The following is a 20487-nucleotide window of genomic DNA, read 5'->3' as shown; positions in this document are numbered from 1 at the left end:
AAAATGGGCGTGGCACCGCCCACTTATGATCTTTTGGATGTATCTCGGTAACCGTTCTACCAATTTGTACCAAACTCGGTATGGTTATTGTGCTTGCCACATAAAAGCAAAACGTTGAAAATTATTGAAATCGGACTAAAATAACGGCCGCTTCTCATATAACGGTAAATTTCAGAANTCAAAATTGATACACCCCGGCTTACCATGTAGCTGTAGCTTTCGGAAAGGTGAAAAGGCATATATGTAATACTTGCGCCGGGTATTTAATGTTCGGCCCCGCCCGAACTTAGACTTTCTTACTTGTTTTATTTTATTTTTTTTTTATTGACGGTGCTGTATATATAGGTAGGTGTTCTGTTCTCTTCCGTCAAATGAAGCACACTTTTAACTGAAATAAATAAGTCTACATTTTACAGAGCTTCCGTTATTATCTAATGTTAATGCCAACTCCATTGAAAATCAAAATGCATTTTGTATTAGGATTTTTGAAGACATTTTTTTGAGATTTATTGCTGTAATTGTTGTATAATTCTTTCATGTTTTTTTTTTTTTTAAGTATTCCTTAGGCATAAAAATTACCATACAATAAATTAAATAAATCGTTTCCTTTATCATTATATTATACATACATATGTCTACGTATATGCACCCTACCTTGTTTTGCGTATGTTTGTGTTGTTGCGCATATGTACTATATATATATATATATATATATGCGTAAAAGTAAATTGTTTTTGTGATATTCAATAAAGTTTGCTTTTGTAAACTATTAACTCAATTCAAAATTCAAATAAGCTTTTTTTTAGATATTTTCTTTTTACCTGTTTAACTTTGTTCTAACTCAAAATCCTTACAAACAATGGGTTTAGTTAAGTTTTTTTTTTTTTTTTTGTTTTAATGTTGTATTTTGTTACGCTTTCACAATAATGTTAGTCACTACAATAATTACAATTTATTTTTCTTCATAATAACTAGCATACATAGTTAGTTATTAATTGTAAAATATTAATTTTTTATAATAATTGCTTATAAAGTAAATGTTTGCTATACATTTTAGCCTAGTTGCGGTGCTGGCCCCTTAAAATAAAAATATATGAATATGAGTACATAATGTACTAATATATACGTATGTATGTACATACATATGTATGTATATACGTAGTATTTGTTGTTTTAAATTGGTGCTGTGTTTACACTATTTTAATTTGCTGTTATTTTTTTATTTATTTTTTAATGCTGCAGTAAGAGCTCATAGCTAAACTGGCGTTCGCTTTTTATTTTAATAACACTTTATGTTTGTATCTTCCTTTTGTTACAATAGCTACTTTTTTTAATTTCTCTTTGATTTGTGTACTCTTGAATGCTTTTTGTGTGTCTATTTTTTTTTTAATTATGCGAAAGAGCAAAGTATAAGCTGATGTCACTTGCTTGCCTTCAGAGTGTTACACAAGTGAAATTTTACGCAATTTCAAAAAGTTAAATTAAAATTTATAACCACACGAAAAAAAAAAAAAAAAATATTTACGGCGATTTTTTTTTCTTTTCATGGTATTTGGATATATACATACATAATATATAGATTTAATTCCTTAGTTAAGCTTAAATGAGTTGTGTGTCCTTGGCAATGAAGAGCGTGTAATTTTAAAGCATTTTATGTTCATATATCTACTACATTTTTAAAACCATACAAAAATTTGTCCATCTTTGAAGTGAATCGAAAAAATCGAATGCAGCTGTGGTTATATGCATTTCAAGTTTGTAATGTATTTTTTCCCCCCTTTTTACTAGAGAAACATCGTTAAAAATTTGCACATACATAAAATCACAAATGCATACAGTAGCTGGCAAAATGAAGTTGGTTAACTTAGGCGAGAAAAAAAGGGTGAATCAAGTGTCAGCTAATCTTAAAATGTGAAATTTCTCTTTACACATCTCGAAGTAAGGGATACTAGAGTTGGCTTGTATTAAATTTTTCAGGCATTTTGGTTTAAAAATATGTCCGTAACGTGGCCTCTAACTGTATTGGTTCGAAAGAAAACGCGCAAAAATAAGTTGATAATATAAAAATTACGCCTCTTTCATGCAAGTTGCCTTACCTGATGGATTTCGAATCAAAAATTTGGTAAGATTTAAGTTCAATAAATCATTATTAGTCTGACAGATTAATTCTTCTATTGCTTTTCATTCAAATTGCGCTTAAATCTTTTAAAGACCTTGTACTCAGAATGCAGGACAAGTACCGAGTAAATCGAGGCTATCACAGAATCCATCGTGGTTTCATTGTCGTTAAATTTATGAAAATATGAACCTTTAATCCTAATTGCTGCGAACGAGTGTATTCAAAGAATATGTTACGTTCGTACCTATTTTACGTACTATGATGTACAAAGTGATAGCTCCAAATACCTGATCGTTTCTAGCTCTTCTTCGTTCTAGCAGTTTCTGCAGAAGTCATTGTGGTGAAATTTGTATAGGTGTCTGAATAAAAGGACACAGTAAATCCCCAATTTTAGAATGGCTTCACTTCAGAAGGCCCACCTAATTATCTTCTGGGTATTGGCGCATGGCAACTTATTCTTACAACACAATTTTCCGAGGAACATATGTAACATAAGTTGTAACGTTTTTATTTTGCTTATGAAGTTCATATTAGTTTAACTGCGTGATATTAACCTAACATTTGGTACAAATTCTTTTACTAATAGCTTCCAAGGAGTTAACTTTGAATCTTTCTGTTGCAACTTTGCCTATGATCATTTCATTTTGTCACCTTCTGTATGTATATGAATATACATATAATTCTTAGGGCCGGTCACTGAATGTCTGGTTAACACTAACTATAGGTTAAACATCGTTATCGACGCTATCGACTCCCTGTTATATGTATGTTATGGAATCGATCACGTCCATAACGATGTTTAACCTGCAGTATGTATTTTACATTGAGTAATCGGCCCTTAATTTCATATACTTGCAAATTTAACCCATGAACGACCAACATGACGTATGCGCCCAAGACAGTTTCACGCCGTTGTTTAAGCATGAAAATTTTATTAGATTACTGCAAGTTTAATATAGAAAGAAGAAACGAAAAAATTTTCGGGACCTCTCCTTAATATGTAGATTCATTGCTTAAAATGCTTATCGCGTTCTCAATTTCCTGTCAGCTGTCACTAAATTTTTATTGTTAAACTTTCCGCTTTGACTAATCATTTATAATACGATATATATGTATATATATATATATTTTTCTTTTGATTACTACATACTCTTACAGTCAATAGCCAAAATATTAGCAGCATACAAATTACAAATCGCACTGCGCTTACTCACACTTTCTTTTCTACATTTAATATATACCTTTTAACTTATACTTTATATGTACTCAGCAACAGCTCATAATTTTAGGCTAGTTTAATTTTGAATTATTATTTTTTTTATGAGTGCCTTTTATTTTTACCTTTTACACTCTATGTTAAAACTTGTTCAAAATAATTTTAAATATCGAAAGCAATATACAAATAATACTAAAGCACTATAAATAAATATTTGTTTTTAATATAAAAACTTTCACACAAACAAAAAAGGTAGAATTTAAACTAACAAAAAATACTATTAAAAATGGCAAACAAAAAGACTTGCCTTAAATATTTGTTCATCATTAAAATGTTGCTATTTACATAACTGTTTTGAGTTTGTGTACACATATGTTTCGCATAATATATGTGTACATATGCATGTATGTATGTATGTATGTATGTATGTATAACTGTTTACTATATATGCCACAATTCCATAATTCGCCTACTCCTTAATGCTGCTCGACTACGTACAAATAAAAACTAATTATCAAAAGTACTTTTTAGACAATTTGCTGTCATGGCTATTTAGTTTTACATAATTATATTTTAGTAAACTTTTGCCTGCTATAATGAACTTAGACATATCTATGTATGTATACCTAGTTGTGTGTATATGTATATGCAGTGTGTAGTGCACAAGCTTTTGTCTTGAGGAAAACTAAATTCCAAGTTCATTTGTACCATCATAATTCTAGCGAAATATCTTGATTGCAACATTTATCTATAACTATTGCTTTTTTTTTTAAGTATGTAAATCAAATGTAGTTAATGCCAAAATCCAAACGTAAGCGTATTTTTTATACAAATGCATAAAGCTGCTACTAGACCCAAGCCAACGGTCTCGTCGCTTGCTAGATAAATTCAATGACGAAATCAGCTAATTAGTTGTCTGTTTTTTTGTCTGTTGTTTTTGTATGCGTAGCTGGTTCTTTCTTCTAAATGATTACTCGCCAATGTACATATGTACATACATAATATTTCAATGAAAACCTAATTTGCCTAATTAACGGCTTGCACGTCGCCTACTTTATGTTCAAAAGGCTCTATTACAAAACTCGTTTACAAAACAAAATAAAATATGTATCTATCGTACAAAATTGTATGTATAAATTTACATTAAGTAACTTACAAAATATACCACATACGCATAACTGTTCAATCATGTTTTTGTCACTAATTTATATTAACGTTGAACTAATTTTTTTTTTTGAAATCTACAATTGTATGTACGGTATGCAAAATTCATGTTCAATTTATGTGACCTATTGTTGTTCGTTTTTCTTCGAGTTAACATACTCATAAGCGTCAATAGCGTTGTGCTTGTAAATTTGAGTGTGGTGTATACTATGTACATTTGTGATCCTAAAACAAGATATTCGCATTTTTTATATATATGCTCCGAATGCATTTCCAGTTAGTTCCGTTTTCCGTGTCCGTTATAGTACGTCATTGCTCTTTAGTTTTTAGTTTGATTTGTAGTTGTCCAATCTTTGATTGCATACTCAATAATGTTGTTTTATTTCTGATACATTTTTGTGTTATTCATCCCAAGTAAGGACTAACGCAGTTGATTTCTGTAGGGAAAGTGTGAATATTGGAAAATGTTAGTATAGAGTAGTATATTTATTGCAATAAATATGCATTAATTTAAATAGTATGATCAACTTATATCGATATATGTACATATGTAACTCCAAAACAAAAAATGAGCAAATTTAGCTGTGCCAATGCAAAGCTAAAAACGCAATAAAAAAATTTTACTGACAAAAATTAATTATTACGTTAACTTATGTGGCTTTAATTTAGAGAAAATTGTAATACATAAATATCAGAATATACCAATATATGCACATGTACATTGTTTTACATAAAATTTAAGCTGCAACAATTTTTATGCCGTTCAGCAGTTTTCATGTAAGGTTATTTATACACATTAAATACTAAGAATACCGAATGAATTTCGTAATTGCATTAGTTCATTTACAGAACTATATATACATACATATATAAGTAACTAGTAGACAATAAGGAATATAGCAAATATAATATAAGTAGAAGTATACTAACTTTTGAAGGGATATTGTCAACAATTGTGACAATTACATAAATTGCCTAAAATTAAGCATTACACAAATGAAATGTACTTCACATTGACCGCATATTGACGTTGTTCAATCTTGAAAACAAACAAACAAACAAACAATGAATGGCAATCAAGACGCGAACAAATGATGGTACATTTCATCAGAGATAATGTGGCTTAACTTTACTCCAAATGACGCGTAGGTTCGATGCGAGTGAAGTGAAAAAGTGGAGTCGAATGGTAGTAGATTAGGAGTGTACCGAAATGGATTGACACGCATAAATTTGCTTGCTTTGCTGCGTGTCGTAGTAGTTGATGTTGCTGTTGTTGTTGTAGTTGTAGTTGTTTAAAGATGTTGCTTGGTAGAACGATTGAGCGCACGTAGCACGCTGCACGCATTATTTACATATAAGCAGCACGCTACCCACAAAACTGGCGCTTTTATTTATGTATGTTTTCCTTTTCTTCAGTTTTTTATTTTTTTATTTTAAAACTTAACGCATACTATAAAACGTTCTACCATACTGGTCCATTTACCTGGGCCTTTGTCTGTTAAAAAAATACACAAAACGAAACAAAAAAACAAATTCAAAATTGACAAATTACACACAAAATGGTGGATAGTTAAACATAAATTGACCTAAATATGTAAGTATGTATATTTATTTGGAATATAAATACAAATATGCTGAATATGGGGGCGGCAATACAATTTAATTATGGTTTTTGTGGTTGTTTTTTTTGTAATTGTTGGCAACTTGTTATGCTCTAAATTTATATACATACAAGCGAGCAGCAATTGCTACACTATTTGTTGATCAAGTATGAATTGTTATGTACATATGCATTTATTTTTAATTTAGCGGCAAGCATTCAAGGTCTGTCGGCCATTCTCTGTGTCAGGCGATGCGGTGCGTTCGGTAAGCTGAAGTAGAGCCTCATAATGCATAATTTAAAATTTGGCTTTCTTTTGAAAATAAAGCGAATCGAGGCAATGCATCAGCTAAGACTCGTGGGACAGTCTTTACAGTGTGTTTCAAAATAATGCAAATGAAACAAGTGAAGAACGTCAGCGGATGGACGGACAGACAGACATGGCATTAGCATTCTGATATATAAATTAATAATGAACAATCATAAAGCAAAACGTTCTCTATCTTCTAGAAGTATTAAAATGCGGGCCCAAGGGGTTTTAGAGTTTAAAAAATTAAAGGTAAAAACTTTTGTAAAGCACTCATGTGTTTTCATTTTATCGAACAAAATCTGCGCATTATTTTAAAGGACAGTCCTTTATTTTAACCCCCTGTCCTTTATAATTTTTTTCAAAATAAAGACGCTTTTTGTCCTTTATTTCTTAAACTGTCCTTTAAATCAGCTCTACATTTTTCTGAGGTAAATTTTTAAACACAGAAAAATAAAAATAAAATAACCCCACTTAAGGATTTTTATTTAATAGGTCATCTTTGCACAATCTATAAAGCATAGGGAAAGTTGTGCCCAAGATCGTGTTGCACGCTGAGTTTCAAGTACCACTGAAAGAGAACAATAAACCCCCTACTGCACAGTGGTTCAAAACTGGCATTTAGTGTTCGTAATTCACTGGAGCCTTCATGTTTTTCACTTAATTTGATAATTTTTTTTATGAAAGCTTATAATATTTGCAAGAGACCAGTTGAGCCTGATTTGTGAATTTTTATTTTATTGTTTTAATTTTTTAGTGCAAAATGCTGGCAATTTTGAAGAAAATGTCTTCTCCTGTTCCAGTTAATAAATTGTACATAACAACGACTAGTTGAAAACAATTGTATGGTTCCCCAAAACATTTTCCACAAAAAATTTTCAGCAAAATAAATTTTTTTTTTTTGTTTTAGTAAAAATTGGTTGAAAAATGAATACTACGGTGAATTATGAACATTAAATTCCAATTTTGAACCACTGTGTGCTGGCTTCGGCGTGCAGTATGAATTATGGTAAACGCATTTTGGCAGCAAAGGATGGCGAAGTCCTTGAAAAGGATTTGGCTTCATTTTTCGGAATCGGTTAATTAACTGGCAAATATCTAATTTAAATTACGATATGGGTAAGGTACTTTAACATATAAGTTGTATGTAAGTATTCCCAAATCATTTAAAAAAAAAGTCCTTTATTTTACGTTGGTTAATATGGTCACCGTAACCACCACATAACCTACTCCTAATTTATATTGAACAAAAATAAGCTTTTATATCCTTTTGTTATGTGAGTAGGCTTCATTGGTCAATTGTTCGCGTGTTTCTTCATTTTTTGCCGTAGATTTCGCTAAACAGCTTAGTATGCTCAAGAACAAATACATGCATTAGTCACTTAAGAGTCTTGTACGGCCATGTTACGTCTTAAATGAATTTTGGCTCCGTTTATTTGCAAGTCCTCGTTCATGACTTTTTTATAGAAATGGTAATTTGGTCTTTGATGGCCTCTAACATTCAGTTTAAATGGGATTTTCATCCGAGTTAGAATGGCGATGCATTACCGATGACGAGGTAAGTAAATAGATGACCGGACTAGTTTTACATGGCAATTATATTCTATGCTTTTTGGGAAAACCCTACTCGAAGAGTAAATTTAATAGTTATATTTCATTATTTTATCACACAATTTCTTTATTTTTCTTTATTTTTACTGATTGCTTTAATTCTTCTAATTCTAATTCGCCATTTTGATCAAATTTTTCAAGGCATTCCGCCGTTTGAACAGCGAGTTAATTTCTTCCCTTTCCAAATCAAGGAAATTCTTATTCATTGTTTTATTTATAAAATATGACAACAAAATATTTGTATTGCGAACTGGAGTGATCGATACAGTTATAAGCCTATTTCTTTTCACATCGACATTTTGCCGATACGATCGATATTTTTGAGCTTCTACGCTTTTTAGCTTTCAGACACATTTGTTCCACCTACTTATATGTATGCAAATGAAAGCAATATATTAACCCAAAATTACGCTCAACGTAATATTTTGAAACGCACTGTAAACTGTCTTCGACCGCATTACATATTCACTTAAGTAACAACATAAATAATTTTGTACTCACCTAAAGTACTGTTCGTGCAGTGACTGTCGCTGGAATTCAGCAGCCTGTAAATACTATATTTATGCAATTAATGATGTTATTTATTTAACAAAATAAGGAGAAACCTGAAGCTGATCGGCGTAGGACATGCGCAGCAAAACATCTGGCTCTCTAGGCATAAGCATACTTGGGCGTGGATATTGACCAACATTCGCTGTTGTTACACCGGACATATGCAAGGAGAAATAAATGAAACGAAAAAAAAAATGTTTGTGAGAAAACATATACGAATGGCCAGTGCGATATGAATCGCTGGCACGTATTTTATATACAAACTCACGTGGCAGTTGAAATCCGGCCTCCGGTGGTTGCGGCTGTGAAGGCAAAGGCAAATGTAAATGAGTATGAGAGTGTGCATGATATTCTCTCGTCAATCGTATCTGAAATTTTAAATTTTCAAAAACGTAGCGAATTGTTTTGAGTGTGTATTTGCAATCGTTTGATTTTTTTTTGGCAAGTTTTTTATTTTTTTATTTGTTGCGTTATTTTTTGAAAAATCGGAAAAAAATATTTCAATGATTGCCATTATGATTTTTTGAAAATGAATACTGGATGCATTTTAAATGTTAAAGCTAATGATTAGTTGTTAATCATGAATTGAATAAAATATGGCGGGCAACGTGGTGCAAAAGCCAATTAAATTTAATGTCTAAGAGTTAACGAGTCCAACAAATGAGTTTACAATGATTAATATGAAATAAAAAATGTATTACAAGACAACATATATACACAAGATGCCTTCGAATTTAATGGCACAAACACTCAGATGAACTGTGGTGAGACATGGCGAGACACAAAATAATTCATACAAACTTACAAACAGACATTAATGCATTAATGAAATAATGGCTTATGCCGAAGTTTCACCAAACATTGAAATGAGAAAAAATTAGCGCCCGTTAAAAATGTGGACAATGACTATTTTTATTGTTATAATGACACGAGATTTTTTTTTTTTTTTATTGGTCAAACTCCGTCATATCAACTTTATCAGTGAAAATACGGCATTAGTGCGTGGAGTTTTAAATTCAATAATTTCTTCAGTTATATTGCGCCTTAGAGGGTTAATCTTTTACATAAAAGTATTGCCAATCATTAAGCTATAAAATTTATTAGACGAATTTNTTATTATAGCGATTTGTGTTTAGTAAATTAACAATGTTTTTAGGCAACTGTACCTCTCTCTACTATACATTGGCCCCATTGGGTGATGATATGGTACCATCTGTTCAACAGGGCTGAAATAATTCAAAAAATACATACGTATAAACTTTAAATTATTTCATGGTGTCGTAATACACAGAACAGTCATATGCAATCGATCTAAACTCAAACTAAGTAAATGTGAAAATGTATAACAAAAAAAAAGTAAGATATACACAAAAAAAAAAGTTAAAGTATTAAAATAATAATTCGATTAAAGTTAAATATGAAATTTTCATGTTTGTATGTTTATGTGTTTAATTCGATAGTGATACGAAAGGTTGCAGTAGTAGCAAATGTTTGCCAAAAGTTGTTTTCAAACAAACCAAAAGATTTAGTAAATTTTATTGCTTTCATTTTTTTTTTTTCAATTTGCCTAGACGCTATTACGTTTGATAGAACTCATCGAAAAACAAAATATTTGGTGCACTGAGAATTCGCATTATTTGCGTAATCGACATATGTCACACCCACCTGAATGCTACATGCGGCCTTGCATACTCGGATAATTGACGCAGCGCTGGCGTGTCCGCGTATGGGGGCTTCAGCTCGGCCTTCAATTTGGCTTGTTGCGCGGCCTGTTGTGCGGCTACCGCTTGTTGCTGCTGCTGTTGTTGCTGTTGCTGTTGTTGCTGCAGGATATGTATGACAAACATTTGAGTATTAAATGTATGTAATTTGCTGTTGAAACACTCACTTGACGTCGCTCACGTTCCTTTTCGGCCAGTTTTCGGTCACGCTCTTCCCGCTTTCTCGCCAATTTGGAATCGGTCACTGGTTTGAAAATCAAATCTGTACGCGTACACGAATTATAATCACCGCGATCGATGTGACGCACAAATCTGCAAATGTGAATAAATAGCTTTGTTAAAAAATATGTCAAATGCTTGTTAAATAGTCATAATTTACATAGCTGACTGCGAGCGATGACATTCGGTATCGTCTGGTTTGGCCTCGGGGCTAGGACCACGCGGTATATTTTGCGTGGGGCTGGGTATTTCCGGCTCTGGATCGGGCTCAATATCGATTGGTACTGCAAATCAGAAAAAATATGTTAATTTATAATTGTAATTAAAGTGAGTGCGCCTGGGCCACACGACGGAAGTGAAACTTTTCTCGATTAATTTATTGCTGCGATTTTTTAGTATCACTTCAAATAAAAAATGCATTAAAGCTAACACTTACATGGCTCTGTTGGATGATGTGGTCCACCCAAATTAGCTGAATGTGCATGTGCTCGCAGCGCATCCATGTGCGTTGTTGGCTTAAGTCCCATTTGTTGGCCATCCTGGAATGGCGAGGAGTGCGGCGGTGGCGGATAACCGGCCAAATGTGATCCCGGATAGCCAGCTGGCGGCAGCCCTGTGGGGTTCGAATGTGAACTGCCCGGCGGGCCTCCGCCACTGCTGTTGTTGCCCTGCGGCGTCTTTGGTGTTGGTGGCTTATTTTGTGCCTGTGCTTGTGCTTGTGCTTGCGCTTGTGCCTGCGCTTGCGCCTGCGCCTGCGCTTGGGCTTGGGCTTGGGCTTGGGCTTGTGCCTGAGCTTGTGCTTGCGCTTGCGCTTGTGCTGCCGCCTGTTGTTGTTGATGCTGATGCTGTTGTTGCTGCTGCTTGATTTGATGTGCTACCACAGCTTGTTTTTCGGCCGCCGCCGCTGCTGCAGCTGCCAACCCTGGATCGTCAGGACGTGTCGGTGGCGGCCCTGGCAAGCCGGGGTGATGCGCGCCCAAGACTGATGCCGGATCAAGTGGACCACCGGGTGGTGGTGGCTTCATATAGGCTGTCGGGAAGCCAGGTCCATACGGACCGTAACCGTAATTGAATGGGTTGTGGTGGTGCGGGGAGTAGAACATCGATGGATGCAAAAGCGGATGCGGATATGGCGACTGACCGGGATGCATGCCTATTTGTTGTATACCAGCGCCTGGCGGAATCAATGGCAATGGCAAGGGCATCTGTGGATGTCGGATGACAGGTGGTGAGGCACCGGGCCGCAAATGTGGCGGCGGTGAAGTGCCTAGTACACGCTGATTCGGCTGTGGACAGTACACCTTGCTCAATGGGCTGGCCATCAGTGTGGAAGCGCTGGACACAGGTGGAGGTGTCATGTGTGGGGACTGTTGTCGTAAGAGCGCATGACGATCGCGCTCTGCCACAGCTGCTGCGGCCGCCGAAAGTGCCGACGATGATGGATGATGGCTGAGTGGGCTTTGCGGTACTGGATGTAGCGGACTCTGCCGGCTCAAACTACCCACACTCGAGGCGGGCGATCCTGAACGATGTGCTCCTTGAGCACCAGGTGTACCGCCGCTGCCGGGCCCGCCGCTACCACTGACATTTGATGGCCCTCCAATGTTTGAATTGGGACCTTGCACGCTTGGGCTGGCGCGACTAAAGGCAGATGATGGCACAGTGTTCGTGCTTAGTGCGCTGCTGGCTGATGTCGTGGTTGAAGACATACTGACGGCAACGGATGAGTGTGGAGGCGCGGACGAGGAATGCGGTGGTGGAATATGCGATGGTGGTGTGCGTCTACTGAGCGCAGACTCGGGCATGCCCGTCAACGAGGGTGGCCCGGCTAGAAGTGCGATTGGGCCAGCGCCTGGACCCAAGCCAGCCATAGAATGCGTCAACATTGGATGCCCAGGGTGACCAACTCCAGCCACGGCAGCATGCGCTGGATGACCGGGTGGCAAGTGCGCCAAATGCGGATGTATGGGCATGGGATGACCAATAAGGCCGGGTGGTGGATTTCCCGGCATACTGGTGAGAGGGGAGCTACGGTGGGCATGCGGCGATTGTTGTGGCAGCATCGATGCTTGCGAAGTGGGCGGGTCACGTGGCTGGCCAGAGGGTGGACCACTATTGACGCCAATTCGCTCCTCATGCAAGTTGCGCGGCTGCGGTTGCTGCGCCGGCGATGGCGTACGCACCGTGCTGGACTGCTGCGATTGCGGAGGCAATTGATGAGTAGGTGGCGGTGGGCCACCGCGCGGATCATGACCTTGCAAATTGAGCGGAATCGGTGCGTGAGGATGCATGCCAACGGGCATATCTGGATGCTGGCGATGTAACTGCTGCATATGGCTGGGCGGGAGGTGTTGGGGATGTAGACCTGAGGGAGCCACCGTTGACAATGGAGGAGGTGCACCGACCGAAGTCTGCGGCATTGATGAAGCAACTGACGACTGTGGATGTGGGCCTTGCATTTGCTGAGAATTGTTGGGAGGCGGCGTCATATGAGGATGATGTAAGGAGCTGGGTGGAGGCCCAGCAGCACCGGGTGGCAGACCAGCGTTCAATTGACCATGCGACAGCGGTCCATGTGGAGATACCAGATTTTGTGGATGCATGCCTGGTGGTAAACCGCCTCCTGCAGGTGAGGGTAAGTGTGGAGATGGGTGCGGTGAGTGGAATTGTTGCTGCTGTGATGAAGGTTGTGAGCTACTGTTACTGCCCTGGCTGTCCTGTCCAGGCGTCGACCGCGAGGATGCGTCGATTGGACTTTCCGATGGCGGATATTTGAGGCCACCGGGTTCACCGGGTGCGCCATATGGAGAGCCTTTGATGAGATTTTCCGCGTATGGCGAGGGTTTCATCGGTCCCACATCGTTTGAGCCCTGCGGCGGTGGGGGATACTTCAAATCTTGTGGTGGACCATACTTGGCTGCCATCGGATCGCCATACTTCAGCATTAGGCTGGACTCAAAAGCTGAACGAGGCATCGGGTGCTGCACTTCATGTTGATAATGGGCCTTCGGCATTGCAATGCCAGGTGGCGGCGTAGCACCGGGTGGTGCACCATGTGTAGGCGGCTGCTGATCTTGTGGAGTGCCGCCACCATACTTCATACCACCAGCGTCTCCCGGTTGGTTTTGTGGGGGTGCGTATTTGCTCTCCGCGTTTGGGATGGGATAGACCATTGATCCCTTCATGTCAGGCATCTTTGTTGGGTCACCAGGAAAACCTTTTGGTGGTTGCTGATGTAACGAGAGGTCACCAGGATATTTGCCCTGTTGTTGCTCCATGGCGAATTTCATGTCGTATTTGCCCGCGGCCGCTGCAGCCGCCGCCGCCGCCGCTGCTGCTGCCTGCATTTCTTGTACTGTGCCGTACTTCATGGCGTGCTCCAATGGCGGCGGGGGATACTTAATATCTTGCATTCCAAACTTGCCACCCTCATATTTGATGCCAGCCGCTGCAGCCGCCGCAGCAGCTGCGGCAGCGGACTCATTGTACTTCAATTCCATATCACCAGGATATTTGTGCGTTGGTGGCGGTCCACCTAATGGCATGCCTGTTGGTGGCGGAGCGTTGTTGTCATTACTAGACATCGATTGTGGCTGCGGTGGTGGGCCATACTTCAGCTGTCCCTCCAACATATAACCGGGTGGTGGTTGTGGACCACCTGGTGGCAGATGCATATGCATATGTGTTGGCGGTGGAGGCGCATCGTTACCACCAGATATGTCATTAGCAGAGGAAACCATTGATGTAGGCGGCATGCCAGTGCTACTTTTGCTCTCTTCGTTTTTGATCTCTATCTTAACTTTCAGATCCTGCGGCTCATTGCTGTTTTGATTGCATGTGGCATCCATGGAATCATCCAAAGGCTCCTTTTTAATGAAAATAGCGGTGTCGTGCATGTTTGCGTTGGAAGTGTTCGGTGGCAATTGCTGCTGCATCGACTCCTGCTTCATATTGGCGATCTTCTTCATCATCTCTTGCTCCTTTGCCATATCAGCGGCTGCAGCGGCGGCGGCAGCGGCGGCGACGGCGGCGGCAGCATTATTTTCAGACACCTCCATCTTCTCTGATTTGTCTTTACGTTCAGTTGACAATTCGCCGCGGCCAATGGAAGCATTCAGCGCCTCTACAGTTGCTATTGTAGGTACCTTCATTGGTGTTGGCGGAGCGCTGGCCACATTCATGCCCTCATCATTTGTATTTGGCGCAGGAGGATCTTTTGCGCCAACGCCGGTACTGTCGTCTGCGGTTGCTGCTATTGCCGTCTGTCCGCTGACAGGCGCTTGGATGTTCGTTTCTTCGTCATCATTCTTGATGGTCTCTTTTGTGTCTTCAGCTGGCTTTTCAGACTTCTCCACTATATCGGCCTTCAAATCNCTCTTTTGCGCCAACGCCGGTACTGTCGTCTGCGATTGCTGCTATTGCCGTCTGTCCGCTGACAGGCGCTTGGATGTTCGTTTCTTCGTCATCATTCTTGATGGTCTCTTTGGTGTCTTCAGCTGGCTTTTCAGACTTCTCCACTATATCGGCCTTCAAATCGCCATCTGCAGCACCACTATCCTCTTTACCGCCTGAGCTATCCTTGCCCTCCTTCAGCGACTGTTCTACAGTATCTGTCGTATTCGACTCAGCGTCATCCAACACCGAATCAGGCCGACTGTCAGAGTTCATGCTCTCCTCAGCCGGACTATCGGGCCGTTTGCGCTTGGCGCTGTCTTTGCTAAGACTGCCATCGTCGGTGACATCGCCGCTGCCGCTGCCGCTGCCACTGCCGCTACCGCCACCACTGCCGGAACCTGCGCTACCGTCCACATCGGTACGCTTCTTCTTGTTCGGCGTATCCTGCTTACCGCCTTTACGCTTATTAGCCGCCACCGTCGTTGTCGTATTGTTTTCGGATGCGTTTGCGTTTGCGTTTGCTCCTTTAGTTGGTGTCTTTGGACTATCTGCAGCCGTCACTGTATCTGGCGTTTCAGTACCACGTTTGGGTCGTTTACCATTCGCTACCTGTTGTGTTTGTGTTTGCTCTTTTATATTGTTATTCTGTTGTTGTTGTTGTTGTTGTTGTTGCTGCTGCTGATTATTGCGTGTCCTCATTCTAGATGGTGATTCATCCCTTTTGTTTGTCAGACTGGAATCGCTGTCGCACTCGCTGATATCGTCCTCGGTTAGAGAACTGTTCTCCTCCTTGGAGACAACGGGCGACGAGCGCGTCGAATCTGCCGCCGCTGACGCCGTCGTCGCCGTTTGTGGTTCCGGTGTATCCTCCTTCTTCGGAGGTGTATTACTAGCGCGTGTGACACGATTGCGACGCAAGGCACTTTGCCGGCGTCGACGATGCGGTCGATTATTATTGGCACCCGGTGTCTTCTTCCACAAATAGTAAAATTCCACCAATTCAGGTGTCTCTTTGTGCGGTAGTAAATCTTTGTGTATTCGAAAGAAATTCTTTCCAAATTGTCGTAAGCCCTTAATGAATTTTTTTGTTTCGTCCTCTGTCCACTTTTTGTCGATACCCTTGGAAACGGGACACTTAACGAGTGCCTGAAGTGCTTTGCCTGGATCGTAACCAGAATCGTGTAACTAAACGAAACAGAAGGAAGAGAAATTAAATACAATTTGAAATTAAAATAGCCGCGAAATAAATAAATATTGTACATCAAAGGTGTCAAAACTCGCGGCCCAACTCGATTTTTTATGCGGCCCGTGCCAAACAGTATGTAAAAAATAACTACAGAAATTATTACCATCAATAAATTTGTAAAAAAAAAAAAAAAAATTTCTCCGGCTTTTGCTGAAAGGTAAATAAAAGCTCAGTGTACATTTTTAGCGCATAATTTCAAAAATGTCAAATTTTGAGTTGTGTCTCTTTCGAAGACAGTGCGCGATATGTGCCATATATAGTTGTATGTAATTAGTAAATAGGAACACAATTCAAATGGAAATATGTAATCGAGATACAGTGCGATTCAGGTCTGCTTGATTGGCAAATACCCGAAAATTGCCGTATGAAATTATTTCCATGTTTGGCAGTACCCATCGGTGTGAGCGACTATTCCCAATTATGAAAGGAAATAAATCTGCTGTCAGATCTACGATTTTTAACGCTCACCTTGCATCTGGTTTGAAAGTAATCACCGCAAACAAATTTTCTCCCGAAATAGGTAAAAAAAAGTAGCAAAGAAAAGATGTCCAATTTCTGGAAGGCTGTCAGTTCGAAAATGCCCTATCTCAGAAAATTTTTAAACAACGCCCAATTTTAGAATTTCATTGAGCACACTTTCAATATATTGTCGTTTGAAACAGGACGCTTTTGAACCGAATTCTGAGATAGAGCTTGGATAGAGCGTTCCTCAACCAAATTCTGAAGTAGGGCGTTCTTGAAAAGTTTTCTGAGATAGCGCGTTTTCGAAGTGGCTGCCGAGATAGGCCGATCTTCCACTCAGCCATCGATATGTATATGATTTATTCCACATTTGGCCCACAACATGATTTTCTTCTTCTCTTTTTAGCCCGTGAGCTTGTTAGAGTTTGACACGCTTGTTGTACATAAATAGGTGTCTAAAGAATGTATTTTGAATGGGCGAAGTTTTCAATCGAGAAGAAAACGAATTTCCGGCTCATTTTTAACGCCAAAGTAATCACCATTGCAATTATCGAAGATTTAAATAGCAATTATCCGGCGTTTCAAGTTAGTGGGGGTGTCTACGGACAAAATAGCGAATAGCGACACAACTAGCTAAAAACACGCTCAATTATTTGACAACATTTACTTGCACGTGGAGAGTTTCAGTTCATAGAAAAAAAATCATTACACTCGCTTATAGCGTGCATAACTATAAATTAAATATTTAGCTAAAAAGAACTGGGTTCAATTGACTTCGAACGAAATTATACATACATATGTATATTTGCAACTAAACGTTCAAGTCCAATTAATTTACGTCACGATCGCGGGTTTTAGTGATAAAATATTAAGGTGGTCTCAAAAACTTTGGCATTTCATCTTTTTAACCTACTTCGAAAAAAATAAGACGGATATTAATTCGTCGGAATAATTTTTTATGTACGTATGTTCGCGGATAACTTTGGACCTTGTGAACGGTTTTCGATAATTACTTTTTTAAGAATAATTTTTGATATGGAAACTGCCGACATTAATTGCTTAAACAGTTTCGCGTTAAAGTCAGTTGTAGTCAGCTGTTCAAGCACATGAGTGTGGTAAATCTACATTAAGGATAGTCATGGAGTTAACGACATCTAAATGAACGGGCGAGGGAGCACCGCACACATTTAGTTGTACAACTTTAATGCAGCTCAGTGCCTTGTTGTGATCAATCCGCTTTCAATTCGGCTATCACGCTTTCATCTTACAAACTCTGCCTGGATAATAAATTTATTAGCGATGGTCTGCAGAACCCACGACACAAATAGCCTAAGTTAGTAAGAGAAGATCTAGTATAATCTTTCGACTGGCACGATCACCGCTTCGACATGTTATCGGAGGTATTGAAGGCCACGGCTTGATGTGAATGCATACTTTATTGAGTGGTTGGCTAAACAGAAGACACCACCCATCTACAAATGATTTTGTGACCTTTACCAGAACGACGAATTGACTTCACTTCTAGGGGAATGAACAATATATTTACGAGTAAGAAGCCTGTTTACTGTATCAATCCCACTTATGGCGGTCTAACGAATGAGGGCAGCCACGATAACCTATTCCCAACCTAGCTGAACAGCTATCAATTTCGAGGCGTCGGAGTCGCAGCGTTGATGACAAGTCTTGCCTACAATAAATGGAAATATATATGGAGAAAAAATTCGAAGATAAAAGAATTAACACCAAGAGCCGTTTATTGCTTGCGAGCAAGTGTTTTTTTTTTTATATTCCAAGGGCAATATTAAAGCAATGGCAGGTCGAAGTTATTTATTTACATGGCAACGTTCGGCCCAATGCCCCATGATTCGTAAAAAAAAAACATATTTGGAAATGCTCAAGTGGGATATACTATCGGAACCATAGTATTAAGTGGACATTGCTCCTGGTCTCTAAAGGTCTAACCTATGTACAATTGGCAGTTCACCGGTAAATTTCTTACGCAGAACATCAAAATTGGCTCCAAACCTGTGAGGCTATTCTTGAAAGAGTTAGCCGCAATTATCGTATCGCTATCACAAGCCTGCGACTTTCATCAATCAGAATAAAATATCGGGGCTTGCTTTAAATAAAATGTTTATTCACAATAATTCCGATGTGAGATTCATATTAAGTTTTTTGACCGTTGAGAAGCGAATGAAGTCAAGTTGAAATACAGCTCAGCCAACTTGGGGATGTAAAGCGGATTTTCCTCTGCCATTTAACACTGTCATACAAATTTAGATTTGTTTATGATGTATCTTCGGTGGCTGTATTTTGTTGAGTTTCGAGGAAAATCTTCTTCAGTGATGAGGATCATTTCACGCACATGGATTTGTAAATAGGCAATATTTTCGAATCTGGAGTAATTTTTATACTGTTATAACTGCAACCATTGAGCAACCTGCATTGTACCTGCGAAAAATGACTGCTTTGATAAAAATGTGAACCAGTGGCGTCATCGGGCCGCCGTGAACGTCAATTCTCAGTCATGGCTTGGCCGTCATGAATAATAGATGTTTTTGGATCTGAAAACGACGCAGTCAGTTATGACTATATTGCTTGACAAATTTCCAGGACCATGCGATTTAACGCCTTTGGATTTCTTTATGTGAGGCTACACTGTTTTATGCCAAAATCCGACAACAAATAAAGAACAAGGTACATCAAGTTATGGGTCCAATTATTGCCGGAATTGTGTGAAAAAGTCATGCCCAATGGCATTAGATGCTGCAAGCGGTACCGTGAAAAACATTTGAATGATATTGTTTTCCACGTGTAGTGGCATAATCCAACATTTATGTATATGTATTATGATGACAAATTTCATTGAAATTTAAATATTCAGTGTGTTTTTTTTTTTTGTTTTACTTACTTTCTATTTAACTTGCTTTGTATGTATGTATGTATGTATGTAATTATGTTTGTTAGGGGCAAATATTTCAATCAGTTTGTGACCAACTTCCCGATGATCTAGAGACTTGAAACAAATATTTATGATCCGATTTCGTTCATATTTAGAAAACTTGCTTTAAAAATATTTGTTTTTTTATGTACTGACTTCTGTAGCTTAAGAATACCCTAGTCTAAAGAAAGCTTAAATTTTTTTGCAAATTTTGTTACATAACCTAAGCAAAAAAAAAAGAAATTCTACACTTTGCCTGTACTACACATATAACACAAGTACATGTATGTTCAGAGTATAGTACTTACAATATCCAAAGCGTTAATTGTTGTATCGTCACGACTAGCAGCTAAACAACCGTCTTCTAGTCCTCCATCACACATTCCTGTAAACAATGGAAAACCAATAATTAAGTAAATGAAATTTCCATTAGCATACGCACACGCACAAACACACACATCAACTGACCTTGAAATGCAGCCATAGAACGCGCCGCACGCAAAAACATTAACAAATCGCCATCGGCCACAATGCCAGGACTCCATCTTGATTCTTCTAGTTCGCGTTCGTCGCTCTCTTTGTCAACAGGGAAGCTTGAAATTGGATTATAATCGGGCAATTTTGCCTTTTGTGTCCATAAAACAATTTCACAATTAGTAAAACTTATATGCATTTTGTGGATTGGTTATTTATTTAAATAACTAAAACACTCTTCTCTAAGTGATTTATGTTCGTAGAATTTTATAAGTTTTTTATTTTATTTTTATTTTAGTTTATTTACATCTTTATTATTATTACTATTATTATTGTTATTGATTAATGGTTTTCTTGGTTTATTATACATTACTATTTTTTATTATAATTATCTCATTTTTACACAACACAGCAACAAAATACTCTACCATCATACAATTTAAATTAAAAAAAAAAAAAA

At 38.5% G+C, this 20487-nt stretch overlaps 1 protein-coding gene and 1 long non-coding RNA gene across 2 annotated transcripts in view; both read right to left on the bottom strand.

The window, feature by feature from the left end:
• Positions 1-820: 820 nt before the first annotated feature.
• On the bottom strand, positions 821-8658 carry LOC108382871 (uncharacterized). Its single transcript, XR_001849711.1, has 3 exons — positions 8623-8658; positions 8519-8571; positions 821-4936 (listed from the first exon to the last, which is right to left on the bottom strand). It is a non-coding gene; the product is annotated as an uncharacterized LOC108382871 (long non-coding RNA).
• A 1043-nt stretch (positions 8659-9701) lies between these two features.
• LOC108382696 (arginine-glutamic acid dipeptide repeats protein-like) overlaps positions 9702-20487 on the bottom strand; it is a 50533-nt gene continuing 39747 nt past the window's right edge. Inside the window, exons 3-10 of the mRNA XM_017639069.1 lie at positions 20022-20178; positions 19862-19938; positions 14884-16089; positions 10946-14720; positions 10670-10793; positions 10458-10602; positions 10235-10392; positions 9702-9795 (exon numbers count right to left, since the gene is read on the bottom strand). Coding sequence (XP_017494558.1) covers positions 9702-9795; positions 10235-10392; positions 10458-10602; positions 10670-10793; positions 10946-14720; positions 14884-16089; positions 19862-19938; positions 20022-20178 — 5736 coding nt within the window. The remainder of the gene's footprint in view (positions 9796-10234; positions 10393-10457; positions 10603-10669; positions 10794-10945; positions 14721-14883; positions 16090-19861; positions 19939-20021; positions 20179-20487) is intronic.

This window comes from Rhagoletis zephyria, unplaced genomic scaffold (assembly GCF_001687245.7).
Source record: "Rhagoletis zephyria isolate East Lansing unplaced genomic scaffold, Rhagoletis_zephyria_1.1 Rzeph_scaffold_00149, whole genome shotgun sequence".
Taxonomy (NCBI): domain Eukaryota; kingdom Metazoa; phylum Arthropoda; class Insecta; order Diptera; family Tephritidae; genus Rhagoletis; species Rhagoletis zephyria.
Note: the sequence above shows the minus strand (reverse complement) of the source record. Positions and strands in the feature narration are given on the sequence as shown.